Raw genomic sequence first — 23,046 nt, 5'->3', positions numbered from 1 at the left:
CAATTTTTCCCTCATATATCTTCTCAGTCAAGGGAAACAAACAACAACAACAACAACAAAAAAGCCAAATATGAAACCACATCAAACTAAAATGTTTCTGTATAACAAAGGAAACCATCAACAAAATAAAAAACAACCCATTCAATGAAAAACACATTTGCCAACCTTACATCTGATAAGGGGTTAATATCCAAAATTTATTTAAAAACTCATACAACTCAACACCAAAAAACCCCCAAACAATCCAATTTTAAAATGGGCAGAGAACCTGAATGCCTCACGACCTTGAGTTTTCACTTCTCGGTATATATTTGAAGAAATCCAAAACACTAATTTGAAAGAATATTCATGCTCCTATGTTCACCGCAGCATTATTTACACTAGCAAAGCTATGGCAGCAACCCTAGTGGCCATAAATAAATGAGTAGATAAAAAACCTGTACATTCACACTCAGCCTTAAAAAAAAAAAAAAGGAAATCTTAGCTTTTGGGACAGCATGGAAGGACCTAGAAAGTAGTATGTTAAGTTAAATAAGTCATTCAGAGAAAGACAAATGCCATATGATTTCACTTATATGTGAAATCCAAAGAACAAAATAAATGGACAAAAAACCCTGAAGCAGACTCATAGACGCAGAGAACAGAATGATAGTTGCCAAAGGGGAGAGTGGGGTACTGGGTAAAAGAGGTGAAAGGAGTAAGAAGTACAGATTGGTAGTTACAAAATACTTACAAGGATGTAAAGTGCAGACTGGGAGTATAGTCAGTAATATTGTAATAACTATGTATGGCGCTAGCAGGATATTGGAAATATCAGGAGGAAAACTCTATAAAGTATACAGTTACCTAACCACTATGCCGTACACCTAAAACTAATACAAAAGAATATTAAATGTAAAGTATAATTGAAGAATAAAAAGAGGTAAATTAAATTAAAAAAGAAAGAAATGAGTGCATATGTCCACCATAAGACGTGTTTGAGAATGTATGTAACACTGTTACCATTATAACAAAAACCTGGAAATAACACAAATTTTTGTTAACAAGAGAACATAAAGATTGTGGTATATGTATACAATAAAATAGTACCAAGCAAAAAAAAAGCCAAATAATTATAACATGCAACAAAGGTGAAACTTATAGATATGATGAGCACAAGAAGTATAAAATATAAAAAAGAGTATTCACTATATGATTTGATTTATATGAAATTCATGAGTATGATGATGAATTCAGAATAGTAGTTATGAGTAGGGAGTAGTATGTACTAAAAAGAGGCATGAGGAGCTTTCTGACCTGCAGGAAATGTTCTATACCTTGATCTTAATAATATTTCCATGGGGTAACATATACTTGTAAAACATGCAACAGTACATTTAAGTCCTCTGTACTTTACTGCATTTATGTTTACCTCAATGCAATACAATAAAAAGAAAATATCACCTACAGCATAGCTCAAGGGCTAATGATAATATGTAGAAAATGAATATTAACAGGCGAGGAGTGTATAAGGACATATCTTGGCCCTGACCCCTGTGTGCTTTTTATCAGCCACAGATAGAGAAAAAAACATCCATTGGCTCTGTAGGCCATGGTAGGTCAGACCTGATGCAGCTTCTGTTCCTTTTAGGACCACCCAGCTTTATGCAATGGCAAAAGAAATATATTTTTGTTAAAATAAACAAAAACAAAAAACAAAGAGCAGGCATTTTTCCTCTAGTGTTTTAAAATAGGGACATTTGTTTTTATGTGCTATTAATTTGTATAGTGTAACATTTGCCAGATTATTTTCTTTTATCAAGAAAATAAAATTTCTTGTTGTGTCATCATTCTCCCACCATGTCATTTATCAATAAATCAAGATTTGTGCACTTTACCGTGTCCATGCTATACCTTGATACAATTTCTTTCTAATGGTCCTGCCAACACTCCCAGAGAGGCCACATCCACATGGGGTCTCCCGGACTTAGGCACCTGTGACCAGTCTGGGGAATGCAGTTACTCCCAACACAGCAGCCTGTCTCATTTTCCTAACACAGCAGCCACTCTGGTTTTCAGTTCTGCTACTGAGGCAGCTCCTCTATATTTCCCTGTGAGCATCAGATACCAGTCCTCAAGCCTCCAACAACAAGGGTTACCCACTGAACTCTCCAAGTGGCTGTGCAGGCCCCTCACTGGGTCTGAGGAGGAAGACACCCCATCTCCTCGCCCTTTCCCTTGATTGAGGACTTGCACACAGCCCATCAAGCTCTTCCAACATACCCGTTCACAGATCCTCTTTCCTCTTCATAACCTGACCTTCTCTATCACATCTTTAATGTGAATGAGAGGCTCACGAGTCTTTGAAACATCAGACATGTACTTTACTATTACACTGCACTTTTCTCTAGCACCTCACTCTGGTGTACAGTATTTATGGTTTGATGTTGGCTATCTCCCAACCAAGACTTCAGAATTAACCTCCTGCTATAGTAACTCTCGATGAACCATATGAAATTGGTGATTGTTGACTACTTTCACCTAAAAGTGCAATTTCATATCATTTGAACTAACAATTTTATTCAAAATAGGCTTTTTAGAGAAATTGAACTCAAGTTGGACTTGAACAAAAGGAAAACGTGGATTCTTAAATGAATCCTCAGGCAAATACTGAAATGCCTTCTGCAAAGCACCTTACCTTAGCTTTCAGGTCAGCACACAGTTCCTGTTGCTTTTTTCTGTCCTTAGCCAATGTGTTCTCCATTTCATAAGTTGCACAGGCTTCAGCAAGTGTCAGCACAGCCTTCTGTATAAAATCTCTCCTATTCTTATTCCAGTTTGATATCAGGATCCTTCGCTGCTCCCTAGTGAAGCGATATTGGTGACAACATTTCTCATGTTCAACCTGAAAACATAACAGATGGCTATGATTACACTTATTATGTGAACAAAATAACAAAAGTGAGCCTATGCCTTATGTCATTGTTACAAAAATGAATAAAATGTGTAATAACTAATTTTTAAAAACTGTGGGCAAATATCTTAATAGTTAATAAAGCAACCAGGACCAGGTTCCAGTCCCAGAGTTCTGAGCCTGTGCCTAACTGGTGACTGAGGACCAGTCACTTAATGTTTTCAAGTCCATAGTTTCCTCGTGTAGGACAGAGTCAAACCATGCAACTCTAAAATAACCTCTACTTCTACATGACAATGAATCTACAGGCAGAAGTGTTATTTCCCCTATGTATAATTTCAAAAATATTCCATCTTTAAATTAGTTTTGGTATTTTAACAACTTCAGTTTGACATGTGTGAATAAACATAAAAAATTGTTACGATAACCCTGAAAACTCAGTTTGCCTTGATCTTTGAAACATTTTGATGTTAAGATGTCTAAACTTGAAGTAATTATAGCATTGACAGTAGCCCTTCCCATCCCACACCCCTGAGGGTCATGGCATTCTCACATCAGTACCAGCAGCTCCTGTTGGCATGAATCCCAACCAGGAGAGAGCTCAGATTTGAGGGGAAGAAGAGGAATAGAGATAAAAAATCTCTGCAGGTGATTTTGAAATGCTCATTATAGAAAGGTGTGTCTTCTGAAATTCAGAGTCAGTGACCTAAACAATTCTTTATTTTGCTACTAGAGGCCATGTCTCTGAATTTGATACATTATTTAACCTCTAAATGGTGTGAAAAAGAAAGTAGCATGCAGGATAAGGTTGGTCCTACCTAAAATAATAATTTAGTTTAGTTAATGAGGGACATGATGAAACAGGCTATGGATTCACTTAGACCAAACATCAGCTACTAAAATCTGTTCTGTAAACTTTTTAGCTTTGTTCCCCAAAGACAAAAATATACTTAAAACCTCTCAAACATTAAGAAAGGAAACATACATCATGCAGAAATGCATACTAATCAACCCAATGCAAGAAGTAAATGTAAAAAGTCTTATTATGTAAATAGCAGGCAAATATAAAAGTCTACAAAGATAAAAATGACAGCTGGTCACAGAAGCAACTAGATTCAACAGGGAATAAAAAGAAAGATCTAATTTAATAAACTAAGACTTTAAAAATTCTAGAGAGAATTATTTATTATATAACATGCTTTTTATATAACAGGTATCTTCTGTTTATAGATCCGAATTGAAACAAATAATTATTGGGTGGCAGGCTGGGGGAGAGGTTAGATGATGGTTATACTAGCTGTGTGGCCTTTGCCTCAGTTTTTCTTTTATCTGTAAATGAGTATAACAATGGTACTTCCCTCACCCACTGTTATGCATGTTACAGGAGTTTACATATGACTGACATAAGGCAAATTCTATACACATGTTAGTATTGTTATCATTTGCTTAACTTAAAACAGTTACAAAAATGCAGATTATACAATAATCTTTTATAGAATGACCCATTTAAAAGTTAAGAGTCTATGTGTGCTTGTTTATATATATACTTTAAAGTGAGTTATTATGAAATTAATTGGTGCCATGGTAATTTTTGTTTTCTTGTCTTGTCATCTAAAGAATGAAACAGGAATTTTCCAGGCCCTTCTCAGGAAAATTTTAGTCATGACTCTGAACTTGAAGCATTTGTGTTTCAGACCCATTTAGAGGGATTAAGCAGGGTGGTTGTGGTAGGGGTAGTAAAGGTAAGAACCAGCCCCCTATGCAATTGTTGGTTTCCCCATGACTAGAAGGACGGAGTGTGGCAGCTCTGTGGATGAAGGAGCAGGCATTCCACTTCCAGGCAAGAAGCAGTGATAAAAAACCTTTGATGGTGGGCAGGTGAGTGTATATACACCCGGAGATCAAACACCAGCAGAGCAGACAGAGCGAAGACCTCTGGGGCAAGTAAGCACAGAGGAATAAATGCTGCCAGAGGGGTCACCCACACTCTTATGGACCATACAGAGTTGAAAAATGATAGCCTTTCAACCTATAATCTTAATATTTTCTAGAATGTAGGAAAAACTAAATTTTGGAGCACCATTTAAAAAAATGATTTTTTACTTAACAATTATGGACCATGAAAACAATTTAACTTGCTAGTACTCACCAAAGCATGCCTAGATTTGCGAGGAAAATATCTTTGTAACATGTCAAGATACAGAGTCCTTCTGCAACAAAGATCTCCAGGATACTGATCCAAAACAGACTGGTAAATCCAGTGGTCTTCTTCACTTAATTGGAAGTTTCTGGAAGAAACAAAAATGTTACACAATATTGCTAAGCAATAATGAAGTCTGTGGAATCTCAAACTCCTCAGACTATTAGCAAGTGACAATGATTACATAAAATTAAAGTTTTTAAAACACATTAGGTAAATTAAATATCTGCTACTGAAAAGTTTCTAAATTCTAATACAATGGGTTCCGTGAATTCTTTACTTATTCTTGCCATGAGTTCCAGGAATAATTTGAAGAAGTTTAACAGTGAGACATAGTATTGTTAAAGTATTTATTCCATCTTACCTGTATTTTAAATATAATAACTGATACATAAATTTTTTAAAATATTGGAAAATAAAATTTTTCAAATGCAGATTAAAAAGAAATTTTGCTTATTCAACAAAATTCCTATTTCTAGACTGGAGGAAAACACAAATGTAGACAATTAAATAAACTAATTACACAAAGAAAACTAAGGCCTGAGGAATGTACTTCAAAGTTTGACCTTAAAAGCAAGCTTCAAATTCTCTTTTACTTTACCTTCTCAACATCTCACTTTTGAGGGATGGGAGGTAGGAGTAGATATTGGTAGTGAAAAAACAACCAATGAAATTAAATTTCAAATCATTAACTATCTGTAAAAAGGATTCCTTCCAATCATCTTACCAATAACATATCCACCATGATCCAAAATATCTTTTTCACTTCAGAACACTCTTAGCCACTGACCTGGTTTGCATTCCTATGTAAAGTACACTTGACCCTTGAATAACATTGGGCATCTACATGGCACAGTCAAAAATTCAAGGAGAGCTTTGGACTCTGCAATCAGCTTTTCCCATCGGCAGACACAACCAGCTGGGGAGTCAATACACTATTTTTGATCTGACTGCTGGAAACCTATGGTTGGGAAACCATAGCTGGGAATGTGAAAATACCATTGCAGCTGGTTGAATCACAAATACAAAACTGAAGATTGGAAGATTTAAGAAGCATATTATTACTCTTGTTAAATAACTTGTATTAGAATTTAGAAACTTTTCAGTAGCAGATATTTAATTTACCTAATGTGTTTTTAAAACTTTAATTTTATGTAATCATTGTCACTTGCTAATAGTCTGAGGAGTTTGAGATTCCACAGACTTCATTATTGCTTAGCAATATTGTGTAACATTTTTGTTTCTTCCAGAAACTGACTGTTTTTATTGAAAATATCTTCATATAAGTGGACCCATGCAGTTCAAACCCTTGTTGTTTCAAGGGTCAACTATATTAGCAAAGTCCTATGCAGGGTGAAAAGGCTGCAATATCAACTTGAACTCTAAACTGAATTAATGTCTCTTCATTATTCTGAGATCATTTGCATATTATTACTCTTGTTAAATAACTTGGAATAATCAAATCAGATGCAATCAGAGGGATTATTATTAGCAATAAATACTTTCTTGATCAAAGATGAAGACTTACTATTGTTTATTTCTACTATATCAATGATCTGCTTTAAAGTTAACTGTACAATTCAAAAATTTTTTTGGATGTCTTCTATGACTTTGAAAAACATTTGACAACTTAAAACAATAAAAACCTCTTTAAATCAGTGAAACTAATGGGAATTCCACTGTCTTCACACAAGTTCATCTAGTCTGTAAAGCATTTCATTATTCTGGTAAGTAGCAAGAAAGAAATTCTTTTCCAAAGAAGGTAATCTCTAACAGCTCTATAATGGGATGAAAAAGGTTAAAGGTATTCTACCAGGAAGGATACTCTATAGTTCCTCAGTATAACATAATCTGTTGCAGAGAAAGAATTTGAGATGAATTCATTCATTGAACACCTTGAGTGTCTCGTTTTGCCTGAATCAGTTATGCATGTATGGACAGTCAAAGGCTTTTGCAAATAAAGCATTTCAAATAGGGGTATTAAGCCTAGAAGAAGGCTTTCCTGAGTGTATGTGGCATTTAAAACACCTTCAAGTCTTCAAGAACAATATCTCTGGTCCTTTCTCAAGGAACTCATTTTCATTATGACAAGTGCATTTAATAGCAGTTAGCCACATATATTCTCTATTACTCAGAACCCTGGGACTGGAACCTGATCCTGTTTGCTGTATTAACTATTAAGATATTTGCCCCCAGGTACAACAGCAAAAAGACCTACAGTCCATGTCCTTGTTAATGTTTTTAAACTTTCTATAAGCAAAAGGTTTTTAACATGGCTTGAATTTCCACCTTTATTTGACTACAAATGTAGGTGGGTGGATGTGGAAATGTGTGCTGGGGAGAAGGAAGTGACAGGATCTAAGTTCAATATTTTTTTTGTTCTTCTGAATTGTCACTCATTTATATAACAGATGCTGCTGAAACCATTACACATCACCTTTATTAACTAAAATTTCCATTAACAAGATGCTGATAATTCACAGATGCACCTTCATTCTGTGGAGAATTGCTCTGAGCCAACTGAAAAGTATCTCATGCAGAAAGCAACTCTCCTACATGCTTTCAAGGGTTACCCACAACCAATGATTGATTTGCTGGTGTGGAAATACAAAAGGCCACCCCACTTTCCTCAAAATGGGTCCAACTCTGTGATACCATCTGTGCTGCAGTTCCACTGCAGGAGCTGACTGCAGCTCATTCCTACTGAGTCCTCCTCCTTGTGCAGACATTCTCCCCTGCTGTATCTTGCTTCCCCTGCCACCCTTCTCCAGAGAGCATTGCCCAGCAAATCACTTGTTACAATCTCAGTCCCAGCATTGTTTCTACTGAACCCAACCTAAGATAATCTATAACCAATCCTACCCATAATTTTCTAAAATAGTTTAAATCCATTGGAAAATGAAGAAGTACTTCTAAGCGAATTTCTTTGATGGCCCCTCATATTGAATGGTGGTGTAAGGTTTTTCTCAAAGAGAAAGTGCAAATAGCAAACATTTATAAAAACGCTTTTCAAATTAAGGCACATATTAAGCAGTGTATGTTGCTATTAATAAATATAGCAGCAGGAGAATTTGTGGTTCTCAGTGCATTTTTATACAATACGTTGCATGAACGTATTAATTTGGTGCCGTTTTAGAGACAACACCAAAACCACTTAAATGTATGAAATGCTAATATAACATTAAAACCAAATATGTCATGAACAATGGTCGCATCTATTTTGTTCTTCTTATTGATTTTAGAAGCCTCACATCTCAACAGCCTTTCCCAATTACCAGAATTATGTAAATTGTCGGTCATTTTTCTAGCATACATGGAATAAAAACATCTTAGAGGAAATCATATATAAATACTCACAAAATTATTATTTTAGAATATTTATAGCAGTTTCCACAGCCGCAGGCTTAAATCTTGAGGCAAATATCCACATCAGCAATGCTAATGGCACAGACATACATCTCCATTAGGATGCTGTTTGTCAGGGAGAAACTGCCCCCACTGCAATATGTACTGAGTCTTCTGGATGGCAAAATTCTAACATAATAGCCTCTTCTAAGCAATCATTTCTTACTCAGTCTCTAAAATAAAAACAAATTTAATACATCTGCACTTCTAGATTCAGATCTGGACATTTGTCTTTCCTAATCAAACCTTTATCTTTCAGTTGTACAGAAAAGTCTAAGCAAAATAGCTTAGCTGTATAAAATAATGAGGATTAGCTTTTACCTCCAAAGTTCTTTTTTTTTAATTTAACTGCTTTACTGGTGATAATGATGACAGAATGACCTAAATTACACAGATATTGAAAAATATTCTGATCACTTATCTCCTTTCTGAATATGAAAAATGACTATAATTTTTTAAAAATTAAAGACTTTACCATTATCTTTAACATTTGCAAGTTTTTAAATATCCTTAGACAAAAGATCTTTGGATTGCAGTACTGTCTGAAATTTGTATTCTTTTTGTCCATCCAAATTTTCTAATTTAAATTGTTTTGTCATCTTTATCTGTAAAATAGCACACTAACAATTTACAGTTTCCAGATTTATTGGGCATGTCTAACACTTCAGGGAATTTCAGCCTACAGAAGTATGAGATATTTACCACTCAATCTCCACCCACACCATCTCCTGCCTCTAAATATTGAAATCTACTGTTATCATTGTATCTTGATTTCCCAGGATAAAACATGTGAGATAAAACAGGTAATTCAGAAAAGGAGGATGACTGGGTTCTGAGAATTCAAACAGATGAAGGTCAGCTGTTTCCGTTTTCACCTATTTGAAACATTCCAAAAATTCAAAACTGACTTAGAATTAATTTAGCTACTAGTTTTCTCAGTAGTCATGTTTAAACCATTTCCTGAAACTTTGAGCCAACATGGAGGCATAGGTAGATATACTTTTCCTCCACCCACAACCAAAAGAAGGACAACAACAAATTTAAAAACGAAAAATTACCAGAACGGCCAGAAAATTGAACTGTACAGAAGTCCGACAACCAAGGAGTTAAAAAAGAAACATTTATCCAGACCAGTGTGAGGGGTGGAGACAGGCAGCTGGGTCAGAGAGGGCTGGAGGCAAAGCAATGGCTGAAGGACCAGACAAGACAGTGGCTGGTGGAGCTGGCAGCCCTGAATTTGCATGCAGATAAACCAGGAGAAACAACTGGGGAACAAGACAGATCACACAATCCAGGGTTGCAGCACGGGGAATTAAAGCCTCTAAACCTCTGCCTGAAAAAATCTGTGGGGGCTGAGGCAGCAGGAGAAACTCCCAGCCTCACAGGACAGTTTGTTGGAGAGACCCACAGGGTCCTAGAACATCCACAAGGCACCCACCGGAGAATCAGCACAGCAGAAGCGTCCAACCTGCTTGTGGCTAGTGGGGGAGGTGACTGAAAGCAGACAAAGAGCCAAGCAAGCAGCGTTGTTCCCTCTCAGACCACTCTCCAACATACAGCACCACAGTGCAGCAAGGTGGGTTTCCCAACCCTGTCAAGTACCTGAGCTTCACCCCTTACTACATAACAGGCACATTGAGACAAAAAAAAAAATGGACCAAATGAAAGAAGAGTTGAAAGCCCCAGAAAAAAATACAGTTAGCTGATGATGAAAGAGCCAACCTATCAGATGCACAGTTCAAAATAGTGGTAATCAGGATGCTCACAAAGTTAGTTGAGTATGTCACAAAATAGAGGAAAAAGTGAAGGCTATGAAAAGTGAAATAAAGGAAAATGTACAGGAAACAGTGAAGGGAAGGAAACTGGGCCTCAAATCAACCATGTGGAGCAGAGGAAGAAATAAACTTTCAAACACAACAGAATGAAGAAACAAGAATTTTTTAAAAAATGAGGATAGGCTTAGGAACCTCTGGGACAACTTTCAATGTTCCAACATCAAATCATAGAGGTGCCAGAAGAAGAGGAAAAGTAAGAAATTGAAAACTTATTTGAAACCATAATGGAGAACTTCCCTAATGTGGCAAAGGAAATAGACTGCCATGAAATCCAAGAAACTCAGAGTCCCAAAAAATCTGGACCCAAGAAAGCACACACCGAGGCACATTATGATTATATTACCCAAGATTAAAGATAAGGAGAGAATCTTAAAAGTAGCAAGAGAAAAGGAGACAGTTCCCTACCAAGGAGTCTCCATAAGACTATTAGCTGATTTCTCAAAAGAGACTTTGCAGGCAAGAAGGGGCTGGAAAAAGGTATTCAAAGTCAAAAGGCAAGGACATCCATCCCAGATTACTCTATCCAGCAAAGCTATCATTTTGAATGGAAGGGCAAGTACAGTACTTCCCAGAGAAGGCCAAGTTAAAGGAATTAATCATCTTCAAGCCCCTGTTTTATGAAATGTTAGAAGGACTTATCTAAGAAAAAGAAGATAAATACGAACAGTAAAATGACAACAACAAACATAGGTATTAACAACCAAACCTGAAAAAAAAACAAAAACAAACGAAGCAAACAACTAGAACAGAAACAGATTCACAGAAATAGAGATCACATGGAAGGTTAGCAGTGGAGAAGGGGAGAATGGGGGAAAAGGTACAGGGAATAAGAAACATAAATAGNAACAGTAAAATGACAACAACAAACATAGCTATTAACAACCAAACCTGAAAAAAAAACAAGAACAAACGAAGCAAACAACTAGAACAGAAACAGATTCACAGAAATAGAGATCACATGGAAGGTTAGCAGTGGAGAAGGGGAGAATGGGGGAAAAGGTACAGGGAATAAGAAACATAAATAGTAGGTAAGAAAAGGACAGGGGGAGTGTAAGAATAGTATGGGAAATGGAGAAGCCAAAGAACTTATACGTATGACCCATGGATATAAACTGAGGTGGGGAAATGATGGGGGGTGGGGACAAGGTGGAGGGTAATAAAGGGGAGAAAAAATGGGACAGATGTAATAGCATTATCAATAAAATATATTTAAAAATAAGCCATTTCTCTAGGATCTAGTTCCACAACATAAGATACCTTTGCGGGGGCGGGGGTAGGGGCAGCCAATGGTGGCAAATAAAATACATAGGGTGGCAGGTATTCTAACAAAAACAAATCTCTAAAAGATACATTGTGTTTACAAACTGGCTGAAAGTTGTTTTACATTTTCTCGGAGTGAAGGGAGCTTTCCAGTCAAATGCTAGTGTTTTCTGAAGCTAGCTGATGCAGTTGTCAGCGACTGTGACTGCCTAAAGGTTGGAAAATGACCATAGTCAATACGGCCTAAAGAGAAACTCTTCTGTCTTCAGGTTTAACATTGTTAGCGGACACCTAGTCCCCCTCCACTACAAAGCATGTTTGCAATGAGCCTCTGGCAGATTAATGCAGGTCAAAGACAGCTGTGACATGAGCTGCTTGTTTAGCTGCACTGGGTCTGACCTAGAAAATATAACTTGACTTTACTTCTCAACATTGACTTTTCAAATCAAACCCATCCAAATACCAAATCTAATCAGTGTGGTTCCTGAAATTGTCTTCCCACCCATTCACCACCCAACCACAGGTTCATTGTCCAAATACAAATCTATTTTTGATATTTCATCTTGTTCACAGGGAGCTCCCTGGCCCCAGACTCATTTCTGATCAACGGAACCTGCACCTTGGGTTTTGCTTGGGTTTGTACATTGTCTTCCTAGCACATCAATTCCCACCTAGCAGTTCTAACCTCTAGGGTCCTAGGCTCCGCTCAATCTGGCTCTGCTGGTGGGATTTGACAGCCAGAATAAAGTGGGCTCTTAGGAGGATGGTCAAAATTCACTGAACCAAATTATCAACAACAACAAAGTGGTTCGGCAGGTAAAACCAGACCTTGTACAAGCATCCAAAGCCACATTCTTCTGAGGGGAGAAAGAGAAGGGAAAATACAACAGGGTTCCGAAAGTGATGGCTCCAGAATCTCTTATAGGATGATTTAGGGATGGGAATCAGTTCAGAGGAGAAGGCTAACTGACTTGTTTGGAAGCTGCAATTATTTTCATAGCTAGCACGCTGTTTTTACTTACATTTTTTTAAAGAGTAGTTTGCATACAAAGCTCATTTTTTGCTTAGAATGTATATTTTTTGGAGGTGGAATGCATATTTTGGGAATGATGGCAAGACTCCTAAACCATTATTTGTCCCTAAATTCATCCACCACTAACTTTAGGAGGCAATATCATTCCTAAGTAGAAGTTTTGAGATAATATGATCAAGATTAAATAGTCTGTTAAAACTAAAAAATAATGACTCCACGACCCAATATGCTAGGCTTTAAATAATTCTTATTCATGTTAAAAAGTATGAGGAAAAGGTAATTGTAGAGGACATTGCCTCTACCCTTGTTGTCCACCAGGATTTTGATTTTATTCAAGATGTACCTTCCTCCATAATTCCCCCCACTTCAGAGAAAGTTAGCTCCACCTGCCACCCTGGGAGTAAATCTTGACTAATCTTAAGTCATTTATAAATGCTCATTAACAAGCTTTCTGTTCCTCTGGCCAGTGTTTGGGATAAGCATGGAAAAAAAGACCCAGTTCTGGCCAATGGAATGTGGAAAGTCTTCTGAGGAAAAGGTTTCCTAGCTCCTAAGACAAGTCACAAGAAAAAAAAGTCCTTTTCTGCTTCTGAGTGTTGTCATGTGAAACAACAATTGTCCAGTAGGAAGTCATCCAAACTTCAGGAAGACAGGGCAAAAAAGTGCAGAAAACCAGACCTCACTGTACTTGGACTTGAAAACCCCTTATTATTTATGCTGTTTTCACTTGAGTTGGATATTCTCTTAATTGCAAAGATATCCTATTTGATAGCTAAGTGAAGAATAGAAAAATGACTTTTTAAAAATGTAGCATCCTGCCCTGGCTTGTGTGGCTCAGTTGGTTGGAGTTTCCTCCCATAACCAAGGGGTTGGAGGCTCAGGTCCCAGTTGGGGCACATACCTAGGCTGTGCTGGGTTCAATCCCCGGTCATTGTGTATGTGAGAGGCAACCAATTGACGTTTCTCTCTCACATCAATGTTTCTCTCTCTCCCTTCCTCACTCTCTCCAAAAACAATAAATAAATGTACTTGGGTGAGGATACTAGTCCACTGTTGGTGAGATTGCAGACTGGTACAACCATTATGGAAAACAGTACGGAATTTTCTCAGAAAACTAAAATTGGACCTGCCTTTTGACCCAGCAATTCCACTGCTGGGATTGTATCCTATGACCCTAAAACACCAATCCCAAAGAACATATGCACCCCAATGTTCATAGCAGTACAATTTACAATAGCCAAGAGTCGGAAGCAACCTAGATGCCTGTCAGTAAATGAATGGATCAAAAAACTATGGTACATATACACAATGGAATTCTATGCAGCAGGAAGAAAGAAGGAGCTCCTATCTTTTGCAACAGCATGGATGGAACTGGAAAGCATTAGGCTGAGTGAAATAAGCCAGGTGTTGAAGGACAAATACCATATGATCTCACCTCTAACAGGAAGCTAAACAACAAAACAAACAAGCAAGCAAAATATAACCAAAGACACTGAAATAGAGAACAGGGGGACAGTGACCAGAGGGGAGAGGGGAGGGAATTTCAGGGGAAATAGGGGAGGGATTTAGAGGAACAAATATAAAGGATACATGGACAACAACTGAGAAGGGTGGAAATGGGAGGGAGGGGGCATCCTGGGGGGAGGGGGGAGGGGATGGGAGTAATAGATAGAAAACTGTCCTTGAAAAATAATTAAATAAATTTTTTAAAATATAAAAAAAAAACACAAAGAAAAAGTAGCATCTAATATTGCTTTGGAAAGAAAGCATTGCGAACGAGGTAGAGATTGAGGAGATGTAGACACAATGTGGCCAGGCACCAGCATCTACAGTAACTCTGCTCAACTTACTGGAAATAGACAGGTTCTCAGAACCAAGAACCATTTTTAGGACAAAGAAATCCCCCTAAACAAAAGCCATCCATACTCACATGAACAGAATCACTAAAGATGAGATCATCTAAAAACACATTATTTGTCACAAAGGGTAGGAGCTCCTTCTTTCTTTCTGCTGAGTAATATTCCATTATGTAAATACACCATTGTTTTTTGATCCATTCATTTACTGATGGGCACTTAGGTCGCTTCCAGCACTTGGCTATCATAAATTGTGCTGCTATGAACATTGGGGTGCATAGGTTCTTTTGGACTGGTGTTTCAGGGTTCTTTCAGGGTTCTATAATACCAGCAGTGGAAATACCAGGTCTAAAGGCAGTTCCATTCTTAGTTATCTGAGGAAATTCCATATTCTTTCCCACAGTGGCTGCACCAGTCTGCATTCCCACCAACAGTGCACTAGGGTTCCCTTTTCTCCACATCCTCTCCAACACTTGTTGTTTATTGCTTTGTTTATGATGGTCATTCTCACTGGTGTGAAGTGATATCTCACTGTGGTTTTAATTTGCATCTCTCTGATGGCTAGTGATGCTGAGCATCTTTGCACATGTCCTGGGCCCTCTGTATGTCCTCCTTGGAGAAGTGTCTGTTCAGGTCTTTTGCCCATGTTTTAATTGGGTTGTTTGTCTTCCTGAAGTGGAGTCATGTGAGTTCTTTATATATTTTGGAAATTAAACCCTTGTCTGAGGTATGATTGGCAAATATGTTTCCCATACAGCTGGTTTTCTTTTCATTTTAATGCTGTTTTCTTCAGCCATGCAGAAGCTTTTTATTTTTGATGAAATCCCATTTGTTTATTCTTTCCTTTATATCCCTTGCTCTAGGGGACATATTGGTGAAAATATTTGGATGGAACTGGAGAGCATTATGCTAAATGAAATAAGCCAAGCGGTGACAGACAAACACCACATGATCTCACCTTTAAGTGGAACCTAACCAACAAAATAAACAAGCAAGCAAAATATAACTGGAGACATTGAAATTAAGAACAATCTGAGAGTGACCAGAGGGGAGGTGGGAGGGGGGAATGGGGGGAAAGGAGGGAAGGGATTTCAGGAACAACTATAAAGGTCACATGGACAATAACAAGGGGGTGGAACCAAGGGGGGGGAGGTGGGGATGGCTGGGGTAGGGGGGAGTGGTGGGTGGAAAATACAGACAACTGTACTTAAACAAAAATAAAATAAAATAAATACACATTATTTGTTTGAATTGCTTTTTAAAACTTTGTACTGAGCCAAAATCTGACTCCATTTTACCTCATTTTATGTTTCATTTTTGGAGAGTAAGAACATATTAAATTGCAATAAAGTTGAACTGAATAAAGTTACTTTAAATAGACATTATGATTCAATTTTCCAGGTTCAAAAGCAAGAATGACAAAACTGGTCTACCTGTTTGGAATAGCATAAGAAAATAATGAACCATTGTGAGGCTTTCTAAAATTTTAATTACCACATAAAAATGCTACAATATCACCTCAAACCTACCAAAAATCATTAAGAAATTTAAAAAATTAATTAGAAGAGTGATGGTACTCTTTCTCAGCTGTTTCCAGATATTAATAATGAACTTTATTTTCTTTTATAGGCACTAATGTGGCAAACAAACATAACCCTGTGAGCATGGTGATTAAAACTTCGTATATGACTGGTTCTCCACAGTCTTAATGATAGGGTTTCCTCAAAGGATTATATTTAGCCGCAACTGGACTTCAAGGTATAAGGAACAGAAAAAAACTTAAGGACAATTGATTTGAAGTACAAAATAGGTGTTCTAATTCCTCCGTTGTCACAATTTGGCAATTCTGTCTGTAGAAATTTTAATCTTGTGTTTGCTTACAGCTACACAGATTTTATTATTTTAATAACAAATTCTATTTGTATTATGCAGGTTAAAAAATAACATGTCAATTGTCTTTGACACAAATATGTCAAGCTGCTATGTTTCTATTTTCTCCAATCTGATTTACTCAAGATCAATTTGATTTCACACCCAGTGAAAAACAGAAAGCTTTCATAAATGACTCTCACTTCTTCATCCTGTAAAACCCAGATTTCCCTGTCTCCCAAAGTATTAAGAATGTAGCTTCAGGCATCATTACACTGTGTAGCTCCTAACTCAAACACTTACAGCAAGAAGGCAGGTATGGGTTGCAGTGAAACCCACAAAAAAAGGCTGTTGACTTAGAAATGTATAGCCACTATTTTAGACGTACTTTTTACAAATACATTAAAACAAACATAACACACAGGTGATATACAGACTGAGATAAGCGAAGACAAACTCTTAAGACCAATTTTATGGAAAACCTGTAGAAAATGGACCCATTGTTTTTCCCTAATAATATGTATTCCACCATAGCCAAGAGAATTTAAAATATATTATATTCTTACAACAAGCCAAAAAAAGGTTAAACAATCAAAATATGGCTTTTGGGTCAAAAGCCATAAAGTAATTAATTGTTTTAAGTGATATATTTACTTTAAGAGAAAGCTAGTAAATATACATGACAAATAATAAGATCTAGTCTACAACTATCCCCGCCTCCCACCACACACACACACACACACACACACGCACACACACGCACACACACACACATAAATATAAATTCCAAGGTCAGAATGGACAACCCGTAATGGACTATGCCAGGAGAAAATGGGAGTAGGAATGACCCCAAATATTGCATGAATGGGTCATATAACCATTGTGACTAAGTGAGCACATTGGTGTTCAAATAATTGTGCTCCTGTTTCTCAGCACAGAATAAGAAAATTCTCTTATTAACCACCCTTGACATACAACCAGCCCAGACTAGAATTTGAGAACATGAGACTGGACTGATACTTTCCAAAAGTCTGAAACTATATTCTCAGAGAAAAATGCCACCTGGTAATTAAAGCTCCGGTGTCTTAACATGTGGGTTCATGAAGTCAACAATTATTATGCTCCTTTCCCTCTTTATTTTATATTCATCAAGCAACTGTTAACATGTAAGCATTTGTTTAATCAAATATTTTTGAATAAAATTATGAGAAGCCACTCACTGTCTCTTGAGTACTAGGCTTCTGATGCTGACTTTATCTATTTCATCTCTTTTCTTTTTTATCTTTTTGCCAATTTTATTGGCAAAAAATTTCACATAAGGACAGTAATGTTGCACAGCTATGCTGTGAAGATAAATGTTGAAAAAAGAAGAGACTATGAATACGATACTGGTGCTATTCACACATGACAGCAACATCCAATGTCCCTCATCAACATTCCTAAAAGATGAACAAGATGATAGAAAGTCTGTTGGCAAGAGTATATATTGTTTCTACTTTCCTAGAAAGCAATATGGTTAAACCTCCTTTTCTAGGTTTAACCTACTTTTAATACATTATATTTCAATATATGCATCATTGAAAATACTTAATTATTGTACTTTATGACTTTCCACACTTTCAAGTCTTAATATTCTTCATGCCCTTTCACTTATCAGTTCCATTTCTAGGAATTTATCTTAAAAGAATAGTCATGGGATTACTCAAAATATAGTGACAGTTATTTGTTCCAAGGTTTTTAAGCAAATATCAAACTATGTAATAAATAACTGCAAAATCAGCAGATGGATGGGTTGAATTTTTATGACACAGCCATATATTGTAATATCATGCATGTAATAAAAATACGTTGTAAAAGAATATAGTCCATTATCATTATATAAAAATGCAACCAATTTCTGAATATTCATTTTATATCCTGCTACTTCACTGAATTAATTCATCAGTTCTAGTAGTGTTTCAGTGGAATCTTTATTGTCCTCTGTATACATACAGCATCATGTCATCTGCTCAGCTACATGATTAATTTATCCAAATGTTAGAAAATTAAAGCCACAGTCTCATTTCAGTCTAAAATAAGCAATTAAACTTGTCATTATGTTACTAATAAAATATACCCTAAGAGAATCTAAAGTTTTACAAACATACTGAATAAAGAAACAGGCTCAACTGTGGCCAAAAATTTTTTAGAATATGTTTTAGTAAAAGACAGCATCCATTAAAGGTTTGCTGTCCAACACAGCAGCCACTAGCTACATATTTAGCACTTGAAATGTGCTGTAAGCATAAAATGTAGGCCAGATTTCAAAGACTTTGCATAGAAAAAAGTAATATAGCTCATGAATAACTTTAAAATATTGATTAAATGTTGAAATTATAACATTTTGGAATTTCTGAATCAAATAAAAGAAATTAAGATAAATTTTATATTTAAAAATATGTCTACTTAAATGATATATGTGGCTCATATCTGCAGCTTACATCATACTTGTATTAAACAGCACTGATGTAGTTGTCCACCTCCTGGTACATGTAAATGCTTTAAGTGGTTTGGTGTGAGGAAAAGCTTTATATTCAGATGAGCAGAAGAAACTCATTCCTGCTCAGCCGTCTACTAACTTAGAAACTTTGGGGGAATTGCTCACCTTCCTCTGAGTTGCACAGTTCCTTCATCTGTAAAACAGAGCTTCTTAAATAGATACACTGAAGATTAAGATGACATGTGCTTGGCATGACATGCAATAGGTACTCATTAAATATCATTAAGTATCAATGGTTTGCTCTTCACCCTTTAATTTAGATATTTAAAAATATGTATTTTTGCCTTATAAAATAGAAAGAGCATGTATGCCAAAATTATGTACAACTTTGCCACCTGGAGATAACTATTGTTATTGTTTATTCAGGTGGATAAGCTTCTAGTCTCTCTTCTGTGGCTATGTAGATACAGACGCAACACTTTCGTAGAGGAGGTAAAAAAAAAATCCATGTTATACAAACTGTTTTGTGGCCTGATTTTTAATTGCATGGCAAATTATTGCAACTATCTGTGTCATTAAAAATTATTTAATATAATTAGCCCTGGCTAATGTGGCTCAGTAGATTAAGTGCTGGCCTGTAAACCAAAGAGTCAGAGGTTGAATTTCCAATCAAGGCAGATTCCTGGGTTGCAGGCCAGGTCCCCAGTAGCAGGTGTGCAAGAGGCAACCATACATTCATCTTTCTTTTCCTCTCTTTCTCTCTCCCTTCTTCTCTCTCTAAAAAATAAATAATATCTTTAAAATTATTTAAAATAATTTTAATGACAGTGTGATATTCCATTGTATGATATGACTGATTAAGCTAATGTGTTGAACACTCTTCAAGCCAACACTTTATTTCACTTCTATAATTATTCCTTATATTTCTAAAAAGACAAAGATTATTCACATTTATAAAGACTGTTGATGTCTTATTGCTAGACTGTTTTCCAAAAGTTTATATACCAATTGCATATTTTTAAAAATGACAGTTTCTCCTATATTTTTAACCTTGTATAAATTTCTTCTAGGTTTTACCATTTTATAAGTAACAATCTGAGTATTTTTAATTTTTTCATTATTTTGATGAGTAGAGAGGCTTACATAACTCTGTCATTTGTATGTATAATTATTGCCCCAAGCTCCACAGACCACCGCCATGACACCTGTTGACACCCCCACATCTGCACCCTCAGCTGTTGCAGTTGTAGATCAACCATCTCCGCTTATTCCTCTGCTTGTGTACGAAGTCCCATTACTGGGTTATTCTAATCAACATCAAACATACTGATACTTGTCCCATTTTACGCAAAACAAAAGAACAAACAATAACAACAACAAAGTCTCATCCTCCTTTCTTGCTCTCCTTCACAGAAGAATATTTCAAAAGAGTAGTCTGTTCTCATTGTTTTACTCCCATTCACTCAAATCCAACTCAATCAGGCGTTTGTTGCCACTTCTTCGAAGCAAATGTTTACCAATGACCTCCACCTGAAGCCACAGCCCTGTCAACCCTATTTTATTAGACTTAGTTGCATTTGTTCCGTGAATGACCCCTCTTCAGCTCACACTGCTGACCACTTTCTCTTCACTTGCCTCCCAGGACAGCACACTCTCTTGGTTTTCTTCATATCTCACAGCTTTTCTCAGTGTCTTTTGTTGGTTACCCCTCTTCTGGTTAACATCTGTAATTCTGGAGAACACAAGATATTAGTCTTCCCTCTTCTCCGTTGTCTCTTCACTCACTGTTTTGGTGATCACATCCAATGTTATGCTGATGACTCACAAACATGAGTCATCATGTTTAGATCTCTCTCCTGAATTCCAAACTCACACAACTCTTTTTACAATATCTGTACTTGGATTATCTGCTAGCATCTCAAACTCAGTACGTCCAAACTTGAACACCAGAGCTTCCCCATAGCTAAACCCTGTTTTGCTTAGTCTTCCCCATCTCAGTTGATGGTAATTCTATCCCAATTGCTTAATCCAAAAACTTTCTTGCTCTCTTTTTTCCCCACATACTTTCTGAAATCTGTCAGCAGATGCCATTGGCTTTACCATTCAAATGTGTCCAAAAGCTGATTATTTCACACCATCTCTATTTCCTCATCTAGATCACTATTAGCTCCCCCCTGGATTACTTTAATAACTCCTAAATGCTCAGTCGATTTTGCCATGCCCCCCGCCCCCCAGCCTCCATCTTAAACACTACTGCCAAAGTAATCCTGAAATGTAAGTTAGGTCTTGTTTTCTCACACTTTTGCTTCTGATAGCTTCCTATATCTAAAAATTTTTGCACTGCCTGCAAGCTTGTAAATGTCCCATCCCCAGCTCTTACTTCTTTGACCACATCTTCTGCTACTTTCCCCATCTATCTCTCTGTTCCTTCCATGCAAGCCTCTTGCCAGGAACTTGACCACCTCAGCAAACACTGGCTAGAACACTTACACCCAAAATTTCCATGGCTGGCTCTCTCATCCCACCATGATTTGACTTTAGTATCACTTTCTCAGCCAAGCCACCCCCAAACTTCTATTCCAGATTGCACTCTATCCCCTAGTCCTGTAACCTCAGCAACATTCCTTTTACTTGAATCTTTATTTTTTCATAGCACATATACCTTCTAATACACTAGTGTATAATTTACTTAAGTACTGTGTTTACAGTTTGTTGTGTACCTTCATCTTGCTTTGAGTACAGGGCTTTTTGTCTATAATATGCCAGTAGTTGCTCAATAAATGTTTGTTGAAAATATGAATAATACATTGCTTCTTTATCTTCTTTGTTTCTTTTTTTTTGTTCTGATGGTTCATCAACCATTTAATTTGTGTTTATGTACTGGTATTTTAATCTTTTGTGACTGATATGTTTCCAATGTTTTCCCATTTGATGTGTAATTTTTACCCTTGTTTGCCTTTAAAAATTCTTTGAATTTAGAATAGATGATAGGTTCACATGCTGTGAAATTCAAAAGGAATAATAAAAAGGGAATATACAATAAAAATTCTCCTTCGCACTCATCCCCCAGGCATCTAGCACCTTTCTTCAGAGGCAGTGAATGTTATCAATTTTTGTATGTTTTTTTTCAGACATATAAAAGCAAATACATATGTCTGTGTTTATGTGTGAGTACACATTTGATTTTCCCTGTTTTATACAATGTGTACTGTGTATTCTTTTGTTTGTTTAACCTATATTAAACCACTATTCTTTTTTTTATTTTATTTATTTTTCTTTAGAGGGGAAGGGAAGGAGAGAGGGAGAGAAATATCAATGTATGGTTGCCTCTCATGCGTCCCCATCTGGGAACTGGCCTGCAACCCAGGCATGTGCCCTGACTGGGAATCGAACCGCGATACTCTGGTCCCACAGGCCTGTGCTCAATCCACTGAGCTACACCAGCCAGGGCTTATTACACCACTATTCTAATCCTCGGAGATTATTCCATGTCAATAAATGTAAGTATTTACGCTCCTTTTAAAAAAAAATCTGGAGAGTAATACATTCTGTGGTTGTATAATAATCTATAGAACTCATCCCCACTGATATTAAGATTCTTTCCTCAGTCTTTAGCTACTGTTTTAAATAACTAAAAATAATTCACTATATACATATTCAAGTATGTTTATATGATATATTATTGAGATGTAAAAACTATTAAGAAAAGGATATGTGCTTTGTGATTTGCTAAATCACCAAAATACTCTCTGTAGAAAAGTCATGCAAATTAAGACTCCCTTCAGCAGAATACGAAATACCTATTTTCCCACATCCTTACACATCTGTTAGGTTTAGTTGTTCATAGTAATTTCTCACAATCCTTTGTATTTCTGTGGTACCAGTTGTAATGTCTCCTCTTTCACTTCTGATTTTATTTATCTGGGTCCTCTCTCTTTTTTATTGATGAGTCTGGTTAATAGTTTGTCAATTTTGTTTATCTTTTTTAAAAAATATTTTAAATTATTTATTTATTTATTTACTGTTAGAGAGAGGGGAAAGGAGGGAGAAAGAGAGGGAGAGAAATATCCATGTGTGGTTGCCTCTTATGTGGCCTCCACTGGGGACCTGGTCTGCAACCCAGACATGTGCCCTGACTGGGAATCAAACCCGTGACCCCCTGATTCACAGCTCGTGCTCAATACACTGAGCTATACCAGCCAGGGAAATTTTGTTT

General features: G+C 36.6%; 1 protein-coding gene across 4 annotated transcripts in view; it reads right to left on the bottom strand.

The window, feature by feature from the left end:
* The window catches only part of CCDC148 (coiled-coil domain containing 148), a 258,987-nt gene that overhangs the window by 136,283 nt on the left and 99,658 nt on the right, over positions 1-23,046 (bottom strand). For all 4 annotated transcript variants that reach the window (XM_037044667.1, XM_037044666.1, XM_037044670.1 and 1 more), the window contains 2 exons: positions 5,043-5,181; positions 2,678-2,884 (listed from right to left, as the gene is read on the bottom strand). In XM_037044667.1, coding sequence (XP_036900562.1) covers positions 2,678-2,884; positions 5,043-5,181 — 346 coding nt within the window. The remainder of the gene's footprint in view (positions 1-2,677; positions 2,885-5,042; positions 5,182-23,046) is intronic.

The sequence above is a fragment of the Sturnira hondurensis genome, unplaced genomic scaffold (genome assembly GCF_014824575.4).
Source record: "Sturnira hondurensis isolate 20B ecotype Veracruz unplaced genomic scaffold, ASM1482457v3 Scaffold0004136, whole genome shotgun sequence".
NCBI lineage: Eukaryota > Metazoa > Chordata > Mammalia > Chiroptera > Phyllostomidae > Sturnira > Sturnira hondurensis.
Note: the sequence above shows the minus strand (reverse complement) of the source record. Positions and strands in the feature narration are given on the sequence as shown.